Source organism: Periplaneta americana, chromosome 16 (genome assembly GCF_040183065.1).
Source record: "Periplaneta americana isolate PAMFEO1 chromosome 16, P.americana_PAMFEO1_priV1, whole genome shotgun sequence".
Classification (NCBI taxonomy): domain Eukaryota; kingdom Metazoa; phylum Arthropoda; class Insecta; order Blattodea; family Blattidae; genus Periplaneta; species Periplaneta americana.
In genome coordinates, this window is record NC_091132.1 from 183,229,993 (window position 1) to 183,249,123 (window position 19,131).

Consider the following 19,131-nt stretch of genomic DNA (forward strand, 5'->3'; position numbering starts at 1 on the left):
CTCTTGGGTTCCCTCTAGTGGCCGCCCTCTGCACTACATCATAGATGTCTATGAACGCAGGACCGAAGTCCACACATGTGCTGAGGTGCACTCGATATGAGTGACTAGTTGGCCGGGATCCGACGGAATAAGCGCCATCTTAAATCACGAAGTGATATGAAAAACAAGTACTCTCTGGTAAAACATGAGCAGGACAGCCTCAACTGTGCATTCCTTGCTGTAAACTACATCTACAACAAACATAACATTCAAACTTCCAAGTGATATTCAGCTCACACATTTGCAAGCTCAAATCAAGTACAAAGGTATGGCAAAAAAGAGTTAAAGAATTTCATACAGAACAAGAATAAAAAACAGCACAAATACCAGTTTAACAGTTACATCTAGTATTAAACCTTGCTCAGAATGAATAATCAGTAATTAGCAAAGAAGCTAATAATAATGGTAACCTACCATTGATGATTCTGATTTTTTCCAAGGTAACAAACGCCTAGGATACCAGAAATCTTAAACAATAGGTGGTTAAAGGTTCCATGAAAATAATCTTTGCTGTTAAATTTCTTTGTTTCCTATTTATAAATAACAGCAAAGAAAATCAAAGTCTTTCTTATTTTAAGCTCCTGCATTTCATTTTTACATGTAAGGTTGTGACACTTTATCTGTGAGCTCTGATGACGTCTGAATGGTGGGGAGATATTTCATTACAACCACAGGTATTGATACAGTATAGAAACTTATAGTATTTCGTGGTAAGAAGTTCTGAATTTCAGACAGTAATTTCAATTATGATATAGCTTATATTTTCCCTTTTTTTCGTTATTGTTCACCAAATAAGATATAAACAAAGTTTCTTATTCGAAATTTAGCTTTCCAATGATGAGCAGAGAAAGAGAAAGGGAATAGTGATTAGGCAGAAAGAGAACAATCCATTTCTCTCTCCAGAAAGCAAAACTTCTGAATATAGAAAAGGTTCTCTTTGGAGACAACCCACAATAATACAAAATGTCTTTTGGATGATGATGATAATGATAGAGTTACAAACGCATACATAACGTGTTCTTGAAGAGAGGCTAAAACACAACAATAAATTAATGATTTGTCTCCAAAACCTGCTATTTTGTACAGAAACCGATTTTGACTCAATACCCTATAATAAACATATTTCTCACATCCTGAATCCAATCCTAAAGTTATTTTTTCAAAACCTTTTTTTTTTAGGCCAAAATTTATTATCTTATACTTTAATTTAGAAATTGTTGAAAAATTATGAAGTATTCTAAGACACTGTTCCGTGTCATGGCGTCATGGTCTAAGGCATCCTGCCTGGGACTTGCATTACAGAATGCGCGCTGGTTCGAGTCCTCATGGGGGAAGAAGTTTTCTCATGAAATTTCGGTCAGTGTATGGGACTGGTGCCCACCCAGAATCGTGATGCACTTGGGGAGCTACGATAGGTAGCGAAATCCGGTCATGCAAACCAGCTTTAACGGCTGGGGGGCTCATCGTGCTAACCACACGATACAGTAGAACCCCGATTATCCGTCACCCTATTAACCAATTGGTGGATTATCCGACTATTTCTCTCTCTCTCTCTCTCTCTTTTACAGGCCAAAATATGAAGTCCTATATAATTACTTGTTGGAGGGGGTGTTTTTCCCAACTTGTAAAATAATCACTACCTGCTTTCAAGAAAATGACCCCCAAGAAGTGCCACACAATCGCTAAACCCGTGTACACTTCAGTCCTTGTTCTACTGTTGATGTGGACATTCTGTATAACATATACAAAATATCTTCCATGGGTGTTGAAAGAAAACGTGTTGTGCTAAGTATAAAAAAGAGCAAATAATTGAGAGATTTGGAAAAGCAGAAACTTTATCTCATATCGAATCAGAATACGAGATTGGCGTTACAACTGTGCGCGATTTAATAAAAAAAAGATAAATTGTATAAAGTACGAGTGTGTAAATCTACAACACGAGGCCTCTTCTCCTATCTTTCGGCAGATAACCATCACAAGTAGTTCCCTTAGTCCTTAAAACCCATCACTGATAACCAGACTTAAATCAGTGAAATTCTGATCCATTAACTAGCATGTTAAACATAAAACCAAGGAGGAAATTGCGAAACTATAAGCCTACATTATGCACTTTATTTATAAAAATCTTTTATGGTACAGATTATCCGATTTTTTCGATTAACCGTTCATTACCACGGATAATAGAGGTTCTACTGTACCTCCATTCTGGTTGGATGATCGTCCACCTCTGCTTCGGCATGTGGTCGTGAGGCCAGCAGCCGGCTGGTCGGTCTTGGTCATTCGTGGGCTGTAGCGCCACGGATTATTATTATTATTATTATTATTATTATTATTATTATTATTATTATTATTATTATTATACATTTAGTGCACAGTCGTATAAAATATCTGTAAGATAAGAATAGAGACCCATTTTTTAAATTAGTTCATATATTTCAAAGTCAGCAATTTTTCTCCTTCCTGTAAAAATAACTGAAAGTGGAAATAGCAGGTTTTGGAAAGAAAGCATTCAAGAGCACGTGGATTACCAGATACCTGACATGTTAACTCCTACCAAGACTGTTGAGGGTTTCAAGCTGTGGAATTTGCCTTTCTGCCATTCACGCTGTTGAGGTGGACAACGCCAAAGAATGAGTAGCCGTCACGTAAGATCATCCTGCGGTTCCGTTCACGCTGACGGACGTAAATGAGATCGGTAGTGTTGAGGAACCTGACCACGGACGTGAAGCAGCTCACTTCCGAGCTGCGGCCCCCACCTGCCGCATGTGTGCTGCAAAGTGCCAGCTCCTCGACAGAGTCCTTTCCCTCCTTCTGCAGGTTGATGGAGTAGCTGTTGGACTCCTCTGTCGTCAGGTAGTACACCTGCAGACCGAGAAACAAAACACATTTGAAGCACAAAGAGTAGTCTTGAGTTTGCATTGGACATGCAGGGATCTGTAAGTTGACAAATCGAACTGAAACCCTGACAGAGTTTAGAGTGCCTATATACAGACAGTAGAGAGAGGCTGCTGTGTTTGATTAATAAGATGCCTGGATCATTCATGCTCTATTGTGCCGAAATTTACTTTCTAATTATAAAATATAAAAATACAGAGCGTTCGCCTACGGGTGGGGCCAGGAGAGCGGCCCACCTGCGGTGTCGCTTGCGGGAATAGTCTATCCGTAAGCTTCCACTTTCTATACCGGTACTATACTCTGTAGGGTTTTAATTTTAAAAGTTTAGCAGCAGTAAAGATTGATGTTTTTGAAACACTAACTTGCTGTCAAACACGTCTTAGAGATTTATTAGGAGAGCGTGTAAATGATGCACTGATTTCATCAATTTTTTCTTCCGTCAATACTCCTTGTTTTCACTTAGGAATTGTAGCATTTATCGACCCTGTTGTCCTTAATTTGTAAACAAGACGTCTAACAGTTTCTCTACCCTGAATTGGAGCCCCGGATATTTCACTTCAAATTGCCTACGCACCTCTCTACACGACTCTGTTTTCACATATGCATCATACATAAAAACTCTCTGTTCAAGCGTGAATTTTGCGTTTTGCATTGTTAACAAATTTTACACACACGCTGAATATTGAAGCAACTGTGTCAAGAAACTGCACTGTACGTGTTAAATACTGCACCATCTGGCTCACAACTGATAACTTGTCGACCTTGATGTCCTTGATTTTCGAGCGTGTCTCAACAACTGCGCGCACAAAGCGGCGTATCAGTACATGCCGCTTTCCTGGCCCCACCCGTAGGCGAACGCTCTGTAATTACCCCTTACCTTTAACATGTATCAATGTCAGCTATACTATAACGAATAAGCATTCTCCACCACGTTCCGTGTCACTTACAAAACAAAGGAACAACATCTCACAGTGAGACTCCAGAAATCAATCAATCGCTCGTTTCGATATTTTAAACTCGCGAGATCATTGTAAACAATGTAAACATTTCGGTCACTCGGTGATACCAACTTCTCCAGCCATAAAAAAAAAAACAATTTTATCCCAGTTTAGATTTTAACGATTCTCGGATGTGAGTGTGTTTTATAAATGCAACTTTAATAGGTACCTCGGCAATTTAGAAAATCCCCGGACGCATTAAAAGCTAGGACATGTCCGGGAAAACTAGGACGTCTGTAACCCTAGTGGTACAGTAAAACCTGTTTAAATCAGAACCTGAATAATACGGAATCCTGTCTATTTCAGATCAGTTTATTGGTCACGGCGAAATTCGTATGTATTATGTGTAATTTTTCCTGAAAAAAATGGAAAATGTCCAACGTGGAAACAGAAACTCCCTGCTGCTGTTCAAAACGGAAATAATATTTTTGACACACTGCTTTAATGTTAACTATATTTTGAAACAGCATGTAATTTCAAGGAATATGCGAAATATGTAGGTCACTAAGATAAAAAAAAGTGTCGACCTGGTTGGCGAGTTGATATAGCGATGGCCTTCTATGCCCAAGGTTGCGGGTTCGATCCCAGGCCAGGTCGATGGCATTTAAGTGTGCTTAAATGCGATAGGCTCATGTCAGTAGATTTACTGGCATGTAAAAGAACTCCTGCGGGACAAAATTCCGGCACATCCGGCGACGCTGCAGTTGTGAGCGTCGTTAAATAAAACATAACATAACATTTTAAAAACAAGTATTCTTTACAAAATTTTAGAGACTACAAGGGTGTGTTGGCCTGTCGGTCATAAATTTTATTACCCCGTTGACTAGGCAGACGAGTCCCATCAAAGATTTTCAATGCTTCACACCTGTATGATGTCGTAGCTAGACAGAGCGCAAGTGTAGTGATTTCCTGGTAAAAAAAGAATGTTGCGTAAAATATGGCATTAACATTAAGTGATGAAGTAAAAGTTACCGAGTTAAAGGAAAATTAGAAACTAAGTGTATGTGATATAATGTTGAAGTTCAGTTGTGGAAAACTCAGGTGTGACACTTCAAAAAATAAAGATCATAATGAGTGAGTGGCTTGCGGCCAATATTGGTGACATAAAAGGAACCAGAAAGCAACTCTTTATATGGAAATAAATGAACTGTTGTGGGAGTGGGTTCTTCATGACCTTTCAAAGAAGATGCCAATTTTTGGATCTATTCTGCAAAGCAAGCTATTGTACTGGCAAAGACATTAGATAAACCAGAAGTCAAGGCTTCTAATGGATGACTCCTATCCAATTAAATTAATAATGTGCAATGATATACAATACAGTATTATAGTGTTAGATATTAAATTAAATGAGATTAGTAAACTTTAGTAGTGTTTAATGAGTGAGTTACGATAATATTTATACAGAAAATGAGATTTTAATCAAGTTGATTCACGAACAGAATAAGCAACAGAAAGCTGATTTAATGTGATTAGTGTTAAAGAGAATATTTTATACTTCTTGCAGTTTCCGGCATGCCAATTTGCTTTTCATGTATACAAATGATAAAATACAGTGAAACCTCTCCTTACGGACATTCCCAAGATACGGACACTCCTCATATACAGACAGATTTTTATATCCCAACTGAAATAATATAGAAATAATGATAAATTTAACTCTCGTTTACGGACACTCTCATGGTGAAGTGCATCAACATCGGTTAAAAACGCAGTAATCATAGATTACGAAACGACGGTTAAACAGTAACCGTGGTTAAAATGTAATTTCTGTGCACCATTCATAATCACCGATTACTTAAACATAGTTAGCTGACACTTCATTTAACCAGAGCAAAGTCTATCATGGTACACTGTTTCTACAAAATGACTAAAGAAAAGCATTCATACCACAGCAAAGATAATAGTCAACATCTAAAAACGACTGCGCTCACTCCGTTCTATATCGAAGTGAACATGTCCTACATTTTCGCGTTGCATTTGTTTGCCTTTGGGCGCTGTTATATTTGCGAGTTGCATTTCTTTGTTTTTCATTGCTGTTAGGTTAAAATCGTACAAAATAGAAAATTGAATGCAAAAATGATTATATCCCAATGTGAGGTTAAGTATCGATAGACTTACTTAATAGATTTAAATATATTATATAATAAAGAAGGAATATCCATAAAGGAAAAGGATGCAGAAGATTAGTAGAAATGTGTGTACGACCCAAGATCCCATTTACACCAGGTTACTGTTCATTATCCATAACCTCTCTTTGTTCAGCCAGTGACAGAGAAAGAGATATTCAAGTATTCCCTCTTAAAATACAGAAAATAACAGTTACATAGAATTTTAACATAAGGAGCTAATCAACAGAAGAAATATGACTGTTTTTGAGTTATTGCAAGTGAGCCATTTGTAGATTTTGATAAATAAAATCCCTCCTGAAATTTTCTGTCACCTAATTCCTTGTAAAGATTCTCTCTTTCCACTAAAGAAACTTCACGCTCATGCTCTATCCATATAATTCAAGTATTGTACAATAATAATCGTCTTCGAAGTAAACATCTGTGGCTCTGGCCGCCATTTTGCTTTACTTGCTCTACTAATCACTGGTTATCTCCTTTAACCACTCGAAAATGGCCGGTTATAGATTACTGTGGTTAACCTTCTATTTAAGTCGTAACCGAGGTCGATCCACTGTAAAAATGCTTAATCAGAGGTTAGATGACAATTTTAACTGGTGGTTACACTAACCGACGTTGATGCACGTGGGCATCAGACACGGACAAGGACAGCTGTTTCACAGTCCTAAAGCTTGCTTTACCTTCTGACTGCGGACAGACTGGATTTCAAAATCTAATGTATTACAAAAATGGAAAATTTAGTTTTGAGAAGTGTACAAAAATTCCTTAACATGAAAGATGACAATAAGGGTCTCGTAGGCTACCCCTTGTTAGCTGGAAGCGGGTGGATAAACAAAATCATAAAATTTAACCTGTCTGATGGGTCCAACGTTTCCGCGATCGTGAAATTGTATTCAACACATAATAGAGTTAGTAGGATTATTCTCTTCACTTCAATCAGTTGTTCTGTTTCCAGAGACATGGCACCTGAACGTAAAGGTTAAGTTGAAAACTGTAAATTACAGTACTGCATAACTGTAGATCTAGAATAAAACTGCATGGCACAGTACTGTATTTTCCTTTTTCGGTCTTATCTACTGTAGTTCAAAATTGCAAAGAATTTACTGTAGTACAGTATACTGTATTTAGAATTAAACTACAGTAATACATTTCATTTAAAGCGTGAAGGGATACATAATGCATATTATAAATTTACTGTTAGATTGGGGAGCCTCCCTCCCAATAGAGGAAACCTCCCAGTGCCGACAGATTGTTACGTCCCTTCAATGTCCGTAAATGAGAGGTTTCACTGTATTCTAGTTTAATTTCACACCTGAATAATACGGAAACCTGTCCACAATGGAAAAAAATTAGGACCATGTCACTTTGGTCTTGAACAGGTTTTACTGTATAAGTAAATTTATCCACCTTGATGAGTCAGTGCTAGTGCATTGGGCTTATAAGCTAGGGAGTCCAGGTTCAAATCCGAATTTATAACTTGTGTCGGGCAAGCTCGTGGTCTAACCAACACAGGGGTTTTCTTCAGGTACTCTGGTTCCCCTGTGACATTCATGTATTACGAGTGTAATGTACATTCAACAATTGTGCTGCACTCTGCATTTGTCTTTGATGACCTGAGTGTTCTATATTTCTTGGCACTAGCGACATCTATAAGCCCGCTCATAGATTAGGGGCGAATAATGGCAAGTTAAGGGCCCTAACATTCGACAAAAGAAAATTGTGATTTTTCAGAAATTCACATGAAATTGCCACTCATGTATTGTAATTATTTTATTTTACAGATACAGTTTAAATCTCTCAAAATTTAAAAAACTATGACCTGATAGGAACAACTTATTAGACAATTCAATTGCTCTATTTCTATTTCATCAATCTAACCATAAGCAAAACAAGGGAATAATTTAAATCTTGTGGAATAAGAGTGTCGTTCAAATTCAGTACCATACTCAGACAGATTCGACAGATTCAATTTAATCCTGTGTAGGCTTTGAAGCCGTAAAAAACAGCTTGTTACGAAACCTTCAAATATGCCTCGGAATGGGACTGATTCTCTGGTGTCTCATGACGAGAATATTGTACGAAATGGAAATATAAAAATTGGAAATTTATCCTTTGAAGAGGTGGAAAAATTTAAATACCTGGGAGCAATAGTAACAAATATAAATGATACTCGGGAGGAAATTAAACACAGAATAAATATGGGAAATGCCTGTTATTATTTGGGTGAGAAACTTTTACCATCAAGTCTCCTGTCAAAAAATCTGAAAGTTAGAATTTATAAAACAGTTATATTACCAGTTGTCCTTTATGGTTATGAAACTTGGACTCTCACTTTGAAAGAGGAACATAGGTTAAGGGTGTTTGAGAATAAGGTGCTTAGGAAAATGTTTGGGGCTAAGAGGGATGAAGTTACAGGAGAATGGAGAAAGTTACACAACACAGAACTGCACGCATTGTATTCTTCACCTGACATAATTAGGAACATTAAATCCAGACGTTTGAGATGGGCAGGGCATGTAGCACATATGGGCGAATCCAGAAATGCATATAGAGTGTTAATTGGGAGGCCGGAGGGAAAAAGACCTTTGGGGAGGCCGAGACGTAGATGGGAAGATAATATTAAAATGGATCTGAGGGAGGTGGGATATGATGATAGAGACTGGATTGGTTTTGCTCAGGATAGGGACCGATGGAGGGCTTATGTGAAGGCGGCAATGAACCTCCGGGTTCCTTAAAAGCCAGTAAGTAAGTAAGTAGGCTTTGAAGTATACAGGGCTTTTATTTCAAAACTTTCCTGTCTAAATAATTATTTAAATTGAATTCAATTTAAACAAAAAACAAGTCAATTTAGATACTGAGGAGGAAGTCTGAAACCAGGCTTAATTGCATTTTAGATTTCACCTCCCACCCCCAGCCATCTCCACTTTGAAATTTCAAATGGCACCCCTATTTTTTTACTTCAATATGAAAGAGCATTTAATTGTTTATACATCTCATTCATTTGTTTTCGCATCTTTTGTTTTCTATTGTCGCCTGTTGTGTTCGGTTTTTTTTTTTAATTCAATGCAGTGGCACTTGACTGGAGTCATTGGCCGTGGCCTTAGTTTCCCTTTTAGTGGCAAATTCTCATGCACTGTGTCACAGATGTGTGACAGTGGCACAATGTCCAACACACTAATGTGCAGAGGTGCACTCATTACGAGTGACTAAGTGGCCAGGATCTGATGGAATGAGCGCCTGCACATATCATAAACTGAGAGGCTTCAATCCGGCATTGGAATTGGAATCCGGTGTGGCTTAGTGGATAGAGCGTCAGCACTTAGAGCTGAAAACCTGGGTTCGAATCCCGATGCCGGAGAGAAATTTTCTTCGCTCCACCGATCCTTCATCATATGATAACGCAGAATTCCTGCACGGAAATACCATATGTACTTTGGTACATCGCAATAATAAAATAATAATTGTTTATTTTAGCTACCTGTGCATAGATGTAGTACAGGCCTTTCTCCGTAACCCTGACTGCACCTTTGCCCTGCCGCAGCTCGTACTTTGTCATCTGGAAGTCACCTGCACCCTCCTCATCCACGTACCACGGAGCTATCAAACCTGCAAGAACCAAAAAAAAAATCCATAAGAAAACAACAATTGGAAAATAAACACATTGGGACATTTTCACATAAGTTTGCAGAAGCCCTGTTCACAGAGAAATGAAACCACGATAAAATAAAATATGAAAAAACTACTGAAGCAAAAATGTACATACTTATAGACATTAAGCAGGTAACTGTTTTAAACACATGAATGACACTTTGGACATTGAGTAAGAGGGATGAACAAAGACTTGAGACACCACCGGTGAAATGTTTGCGACATCTTTTCGGTAGTATGCTGGGCTGCAAAAGAAATGCCGAGTCAAAGTCACTATCAATTTGAAATATTGTCGTGTTACAAGGACTTCGCTTAGGAAATAATAGAAATAGAGATACACAGAAGGAATTGCATGTAAACTCTATTGGTCTGTTATCATTACATCATTCAGCTTATTCGTGTATGTCTTCAAGAAACTATAAATTTTAGAAAACACCATGCATTATACATCAGAAGTGGCATGTGGACGTATCATAGGGATGTGGGTTAAATGTTTCAATTAGATTCAATTTCCAGTTCTATATCTGTATTTACGCGGCGTGTTCTTAAAGTAAGTTCCGTTTTCAATTATAGCCGTCGCATCGCTGGAATAGTTATTTTGCGCATGCGTGTTTTCTTCTTCAGTCCGTGTGTGTGTGGTTAGTTGTGATCAGTTGAAATGTTTAAAGCGATCAAGCACCCCGCCAACTGTGAGATGTGGTCTGTTATCCAGCTGACATTCATCATCAACTTTGTGAGGTGTATGATGATGATGTCATTAGTGATGGAATAGTCAGGAGATGGGTTAGGAAGTTCAACGAGGGCAGTGTCTCTGTGCATGACAAACAGCATACCGGTCGGCCATCTTTGATCAATGACGATTTGGTGCATACTGTCGATGAAAAAATTAATGAGGACAGGGACAAATTGACCATCCCTCCTACAGCCCGGATTTGGCTCCGAGTGACTTTCATCTCTTCCTGCACCTCAAGAAGTTCCTCGGTGGTCAATGTTTTGATAGCAACAGCATTTAATTTTGGCCACAAATTCCCATTATTAATATATAATAACGTTTATTTCCTTTGATATTTTGTCTACATATTTTGTCCATTAAGACCCTTTATTTTTTACTTGGTTATTTAACGACGCTGTACCAACTAAGATGTTATTTAGCGTCGATGGAGTTGGTGATAGTGAGATGATATTTGGCGAGATGAGGCCGAGGATTCGCCATAGATTACCTTGCATTCACATTACGGTTGGGAAAACCTCGGAAAAAAACCCAACCAGGTAATCAGCCCAAGCGGGAATCGAACACGCGCCCAAGCGCAACTCTGAATCGCTAGGCAAGCGCCTTAGCCGACAGAGCTATACAGGTGGCATTATTACATTATTATTATTATTATTATTGTTATTATTGTTATTATTATTATTATTATTATTATTATTATTATTATTATTATTATTATTATTATTTGATATAGAGATAGGCTTTGTCATCCTCTTTAGAATTATGTGTCTGAAAATAAGAGGTGCTTCGAAATTCTAAAGTGGGAGTGGGGAGATGAAGGGGCAGAACAGAATATTCAATGAGCAGTGGTTTTGAACTTCCTTCTTAAAAACTAAATCGGCATTTTTCCCTCCAAATCGTGTTCCCTGGACATCTAAAATTATTAAAGGTGGGAAGTTTTTAAATTAACATATGGTATAGGCCTACTGTATGCTGGATGCTCAGGTACAATAGAATTCATGCATATGTGTCGTGAGTATAAGCATGTGTTACCTTGCACGTGCCCATTGCATGCCTGTTAATGCTGTTAGATACTAAGAGAATACATACTACCTCCATCTTCTATGCAAATCTCTGGCACAGCCCCCTTCAAATGCACGAGTGACGGGCCTGGAACATAAAAAGGCAAATACATTTGCTGTGTTAAGTAAAATAGAGATCAGGCAGTGAGAAAGAAAAAGTTGGGGCTACTGAAACATAGCAGACATCACATATAGCGTGATTTTCAGGAATTGAACATTGAGCAACTGCAATATATGTGATGTAATGCATGCTTTAGCACTTTTATGTGAATTCCTATTTTAGTATCCCCTAGACATGCAACTATACAATATAACAGGTCTTCCAATAAGAATGCCCTACTTTTGACATATAACAACTGCTGTCTTTATGAAGCTATAGCAATCATATTATGGATTTATTAATTTGTCCTACAGAATAATCTCTGTAATATTGACAATTAATATTTGAGGAGAAAAATTCGCTCTGGTACCGGGGCTCGAACCCGGGTCCTTGGTTCTACGTACCAAGCACTCTGACCACTGAGCTGCACCGAATTCAATCCACAGCACGAGATCGAACCCCTCTCCTTCAGTGTTTCCCTTTGTGGTCTGACTCCAAGTTAGGCATATATGTTCACGTATATGTATAGTGTCAACTGCCATTATACTAGGAGCGCACTCTGTTGAGTGACTTATTTGGCCGGGATTCCACAGTTATGATGCACTGCTAGCTATGAGAATATTATGGATTTATGGAGATTATTCTGTAGGACAAATTAATAAATCCATAATATCATAGCTAGCAGTGCATATAACTGCGGAATCCCGGCCAAATAAGTCACTCAACTGAGTGCGCTCCTAGTATAATGGCAGTTGACACTAGACATATATACGTCAAAATATATGCCTAACTTGGAGTCAGGCCACAAAGGGAACACTGAAGGAGGAAGGTTCGATCCGGTGCTGTGGATTGAATTTGGCGTAGCTCAGTGGTCAGACCGCTTGGTATGTAGAACAAAGGACTCGGGTTCGATCCCCAGCGCCGGAGCGAATTTTCCTCCTCAAATATTAATTATAGCAGTAATATTTTCCCCATAGTTACATTTGCGGTCAAAATTACTAGTATTAGAAATGGATCTTTTACGACATTTGGCCAGACATTCTAAACTTGAAAAAATAAGAAATGAAGTGATCAGGCAACAAATGAATAAAGAAAATTCAATTATAGATTTCGTAAAATATAGACAGTTAGAATGGTATGGACATGTAAAGTGAATGGATGATGGAAGGCTACCAAGAAGAGTTTTAGATTGGATTCCAGAGAGAAGGAGAGGCAGAGGTAGGCCGCAAAACCTCTGGTTGCAAGACATAAATAAAGCGTTGGCAGAGAAAGAACTGCAAGAATGGGACTGGGAAACTAGAGAGAATTGGAGAAAAAAAATAAGAATGTAAGACATTGGTGACAGGAAGATGTGATATTACATTGTAATAATAATAATCCGTGGTGCCCATGAAGCGCCAAGACCTACCAGCCGGCTGCTGGCCTCACGCCCACATGCCGAAGCAGAGGTGGACGATCATCCAACCAGAATGGAGGTATCGTGTGGTTAGCACGATGAGCCTCCCGGCTGTTATAGCTGGTTTGTGTAACCGGATTTCACTACCTATCGTAGCTCCCCAAGTGCATCACGATGCTGGGTGGGTACCGGTCCCGTATATTGGCCGAAATTTCATGAGGATTCGAACCAGCGTGCATTCCGTAACGCGAGTCCTAGGCAGGATGCCTTAGACCACGACGCCATGGCTCGGGACATTACATTGTAAACCTGTTTGTAATAAATAATACATGGAACGTTATACCATTCCACAATGTGTAGAAATCGTTAAAATTTATTATCAAAATGTGTCAACCGTTTGCCAAGCATTCCGTGCATTACCGTATGTGAAGTATGCAATCATCCCTGTTCTGACTGTCAATGTCGAATGATACCAGACTATGATAAGGGAGTATTTTTGGCCTCAATTGAAAGGTATGGATCTCAGAAACGTCTCGTTTCAGCAAGATGACACCACGTGTCATACTGCTCACGAAACAGTCGATCTTTAGAGGGAGAAGTTCAGAGGCTTCATCATTTTACATGGTGGAGATCATGTGATTCAACTCAGCTGGATTACTTCTTATGGGGTTATGTTAAATCACGGGTTTGTGCCAACAAGCCAGAAACAGTCAATGACCGAAGGAACAATGTCATGCGCGTTATTCGTGAAAATGAATCTGGTTTATGTTTGTCATTGAAAAATTGGAAGACCTGTATACGCGCAACCCAACGAAGCCGCGGCGGCTGTTTAACTGATGTTCTTTTCCATATCTAATGGCATTAAGTATGCTTCAAAATAATAATAATAAAATAAACCTCTTTCGTTTATACAGTTTGTTTCATTTTAAAAGTATGACACTCTTATTGGATGACCCTTTATCACATTATTGTAATTATGTTATTAATTGTATACCAGGTGAGTGAAAAGTATGGAATATCACTTGTAGCTTTCCTATTTTTAAATATATGAAGAAATTCTGCATACAAAAGTTATGGGGGTAAAACTAATATTTTGACCATGTTTTCGAAAACTGTTTTCATTTATAAAAGTTGTGTCAAAGAGTGTGTTTTTTTAGATGGCACCGTTTTTTATTTTTGGATTCTTCAGGTCTCAAAACGTACAGAATCATATTTTTTACCATTATTTTGTCAAAATTGTCTCAAATTTATGATCCCAGTATATGTGTAGGCCTACATAATAAAGATCAATGCTTCGGTATATCATTTTTACCACTATGGAAATTAAGGACGACATAAATTTTGCTAAACTTTTGACTGTGATTATTTTAATTTGTAGCCCCCTTTATCTCCACTTTGGGGATGGATATCTATAAAATTTATTAAGCTATGCAACAAAATGTCCTACCATGCAAGCCAAATAAAGCCAGCAATCTGTCATTTTATCGCTCAATTTCTCAAAGGTACACTCTCGAGAATAAAAAAACTGATTTTTCATTTTTCTTATAGTAACATAATATGAATGTTTAGCTTTGTATCTGTGAAAGAAATTTTAAGCTACGTATAAAATGGTCCAAGTTATGCATTAAAAAGTCCTGTTCACACACAATGCCAGCAATCTTTAAGTTTATGAAAACTGTTTTGAATCATATCATCCATAATTTTTTAGAGAACTGCATGAACACTCCATTGTAGATATGAAATGGAACAGATTAGTCAAGTAACTGTGAGCAAAACAATGAATTGCTTCCATGATAGACTAGGACAGTGTTTGGCTGTGAATAGCTGTAATTTTGAGCATCTGTTGTCAGGTTTGGTTAGTGACAATGTTTTGTTTAGTTTTATGGCTTACTGAACATGATTTTAGATATTTGTCTGTTTCAAGTTTGAAGTCCATGAAAGAAGCTTAATAAATAGTTAAAAGACATGAAACGGATGAATGGGTAAAATTTCTATGCATTCATTCGTAAAATTTATTGGAGATTCGAAATAAGTAAATTTTAATATAGCATGCCATTTAAAAATGGTTTACTGTATGTTTGAATAACTAACTTTTTTCGAACACTGGTATCATATTGTATGATTTATCTCAAACAGCTTTTGTATACTTATTTTTGTAAAATTAAAATTTAAGAAGTTATTAGCAATATTCCATACTTATTGTTCATTCTGTATACACACACAGTGTGTTCAGCAAAACTTCCAGTCAGGAACACGCGCATCAGACATGTGTGTGTTCCTGGATTGATGACCCAAACATATGCCATGTCATTGTACACTGAACGCCAGGGCAAACACATGCCTAAGTTACCTTATAGGTTATTTGATTTCCAGCTTGCAGTCCGATAAGTTGATAATTGAAGCGTCGGCTGGAACAACGTTGTAAGTTACAAAATTTTCATTCGGCGTGTTTCCATGTAATAATGTTGTATGCCATGTTACCTTGCTATACTCTTGGCTTGCAACTGTCCATCAATGCAGTACGTGAAATTTGTCCACTCAAAAGTTTGCTACCCAATAAGAACAACGTTGTACGTGTACACATTTTTGCAGCTCCTGAAAATTTTACCAAATGTTACCAAATGTAACTTATAATGTTGTTCCAGCCAATGCTTCAATTCCCTTTGAAAGTGCAAGCGTGTGTTCATTAAACTTTATGGTAAACTACTATGGTAGCTCATTGATATGCCACCCATAACTTCACATTGGAATACAGACTTTTATGTAGAGCTCCTACAAAGGACCTTTCCGGTTTCGAACACATGTAATTTACGTTCTATGAATCTGAAGTGCATGGAAATAGCACTAATGGAAAGAGAAATTCGAAAAGTTTAGTTGTGGCAACATTGTTTACCTAGTAGATAACACTGCCTGTCCACATCTGTGGAGTAATGGTTAGTGCATCTAGCTGCAAAACCAGGTGGCCCGGGTTCGATTCCCATTCGGGGCAAGTTACCTGGTTGAGGTTTTTCCGGGGTTTTCCCTCAACCCAAAATGAGCAAATGTTGGGTAACTTTCGGTGATGGACCCCGGACTCATTTCATCGGCATCATCACCTTCATCTCATTCAGACGCTAAATAACCTAAGATGTTGATAAAGCGTCGTAAAATAACCTACTAAAATAAAAATAACACTGCCTCATAATTGCGCATATAAACAAATTTGTTCATTGTTGAGGTGAAATGGCTGGTATAGAGGACAGAAAAGCTTTTTGTGTGCTTCATTTTGATGTGAACCAGTTGGTTATTAATGTGCAACAAAGTATGGTGCAGATCCACTCAGTGGGCCTACAATCCGTAAATGGTACAATGATTTTAAGCCAAGACTCTTCGCAAGTGGTTGCGATTTCATCGATACTGACTACAGTTGCTGCAAGTCCTAAAACCAGAGGATAAACTGCTACAAAGAAATTTCTGCATAAAAATGCAGACTTTAAATGAAAATAATGATGAATTTATTCGTTCTGTGGTTTTTTTCTAACGAAGCCACTTTTCATCTTTCTAGTAAGGTGAACAGACATAACCTCAGAATCTGGGGGTCGGAAAATCCGCGTACCTACTCTACTCAAACCACGAGAAAGTCTTTAGGGAATGAGACGAAGCGGGGTGATGCTGTAAATGAATGTTGATGTCATAAGATGTCATAAGGTCACACACGTGGGTACTCGTATCTCTATTGGCTATCTCTCAAAGCACAAACCATAACACTGATATACACATTTTTATACTACCCTTACAAAATTAGATCACTGTTAATCTCCTGGTCTTTTAATCCATTCATAGAGGAAATAACATATGCGGGAGAGCGCATGATTTTTAAACTGACGTTATAACTCTAATATTATCTATCTACTTCGCTCCAATAGATGATGAAATAGTAAGCACATTCCTTTCACGGTTTATCTCCTGGTTGGAGAACAGTACATGGAACTTGATGTGTGCCGTGTTACCAAGGGGGACACATTGAACATTTTTAAGATAAGGAACTAAACTTTTTGAGTTTCTCTTTTCATTGGTACTATTTTCATGCACCTCAGATTTATAGAACGTAAATTACATGTGTTCGAAATCGGAAAGGTCTTTTGTAGGAGCCCTATACTTATGAACTCACGGACACTATAACGGTAAATGCAAAAAATTATGGCAATAGATTTCAGGTTGTGGATCGTGATACAGTCTACATGAGCCATGCAAGTATGTATGGTGCGCATGTTGCTGACTGGAAGCCAAGCTTAAAGGCCCATTCACAATGAAAATTAAACATAACCGTAACTTAACCACAGAAGTTTGCGCCCAGGCTACCAAATGGGATCATTCACAATGATTCACATAAGCATTGACATAAACATTACCGTAAGACGTTAACATGAAAGTTTGCAAACTCCAAACTTTCATGCTTATGCTTACGTGATTTGCAAACAGAACACAATCATGGAGCGCTGAAGTATACGACAGAATATGTAGAAATGGCGTCGTTGTTATGTTTCCATGGTTACCAAGTATGTTTGCTGTTATGTTTATGTTCCAATCGTGAATGGTAGTATGACTTCTTGATTTTACTGTAAGTTAACGCTTACGTTATGTTTAATTTTCATTGTGAATGAGCCTTAACTTTCTGTGTAATAGATTGACACCCAGGAATCTGAAGCTTACTTATAACTAAGCATATGAATATCTGCAGAATAAATAAAAGAGAACTGAAATGTGTATTGAAAGCAGATTTTCTTGGCATTGTTTCCATTGTCTGGGAGGACATTATCCACTATCTCGTTAGACTAGGATGTTGATTTGCTTAAGATATAAGATACTTTAATATATTGAAGCAGTAGATTCTAAACTGGCCTCAGTTAAAATGACAAGTTATGAGAAATAACCTGGTAAAACATATTAGACGCTGCTAGAATCAACGGCAATTTGGAAGGCGGTAGTCTGCTAGCGTTTGCGTCGAGAGAGACAGATAGAGAGAGCAAGGCAGAGTATAACATTGCCACATCGTACTTCACGCGCACGTACGATATAAATAGCGCAGGAGAGAATTTAAATTATCAAAAGACAATAATTATCTTATCCGTTGATTACTGTAAGCATGACATCAAACAAACCCTCTTTCCTTCACCAACAATATTCTTAGCACGGTTCTCAATCCCACACTACATGCTTCTGAAGTCTTTTCTTGCGCATTGGCAATGTTGCAGCCAGCATCAAGATGGCTGGCAGCGTTCTGCGCGTCAATGTTTTTTAAATAATTACACACCTTAAACACTATTTTTCGCGCATGCCTGTGCAATACTTGTCTTTTTACAGTCTTCTCTTCCATTTATTTATCTTACACACAAGCAGTAAATGTTAGTTTTACTTATTCATTATATTGAAACACTCACACGTGAACAAACATACTCGGGAAGTACTTGTTATAGACTGATTCCGATTGGTTCTACTGTACAAGCTTGTGACGTCACATACCAGAAATGCTATGGCGCATATAGCAGATAGGCCTAACCGCCTTCCGAAATGCCGTCTAGTCTAGTGCTTGCATATTTTTTTTTTTTCAGATGGATCAAAGTCAAGACTTAGGAGACTCTGTTCAATAAATTTATACAGTTTATATAGGTTTGAAAAGGATAAAACAGACGTAAATAAAGAAGTTAACCCCTTCAGGCCTGGTGTACATTATAGTGTACATTGTTTCTTTTTTGGAATGTCTTCGATACTTTTAAATATTTTGAAAAATTCAATGTGCTAGAATTGGAGAATATTATTTTTTAAACATTTCTATACCTGAATTGAAAATAAAATTTAAAATTCTGGGGCCCCAGGGGGCCTAAATTGTCCCCAAATTTTGATTTTCTGTGTAGACTTGATTTGGGAATTTTAAAATCTTAAAAATACGACATAGGACACTTTGAAATGCAGTTCTTCAATTCAGTGTCCAGTGAGTGAGGATGGGATAATAATATTCTTAACTGCTAATAGAATATACAGAAAAATAAATGACACTGAAATGTTATTTGTGTTGGTACAGTATGTGTTCAAAATGTGTTCCATCACATGCCACACATTGTTAATAACGTTTCTGAAGGTTATTGAACATGATGATGA

General features: G+C 37.7%; 1 protein-coding gene across 5 annotated transcripts in view; it reads right to left on the bottom strand.

Moving 5' to 3' along the window:
• Positions 1-2,206: 2,206 nt before the first annotated feature.
• The window catches only part of LOC138692201 (uncharacterized), a 56,330-nt gene continuing 39,405 nt past the window's right edge, over positions 2,207-19,131 (bottom strand). For 3 of the 5 annotated variants that reach the window (XM_069815285.1, XM_069815284.1, XM_069815287.1), the window contains 3 exons: positions 11,526-11,585; positions 9,537-9,664; positions 2,207-2,901 (listed from right to left, as the gene is read on the bottom strand). In XM_069815285.1, coding sequence (XP_069671386.1) covers positions 2,611-2,901; positions 9,537-9,664; positions 11,526-11,585 — 479 coding nt within the window. In that variant the 3' untranslated portion in view covers positions 2,207-2,610. The remainder of the gene's footprint in view (positions 2,902-9,536; positions 9,665-11,525; positions 11,586-19,131) is intronic. The other 2 variants (XM_069815286.1, XM_069815288.1) reach the window with 1 other exon arrangement.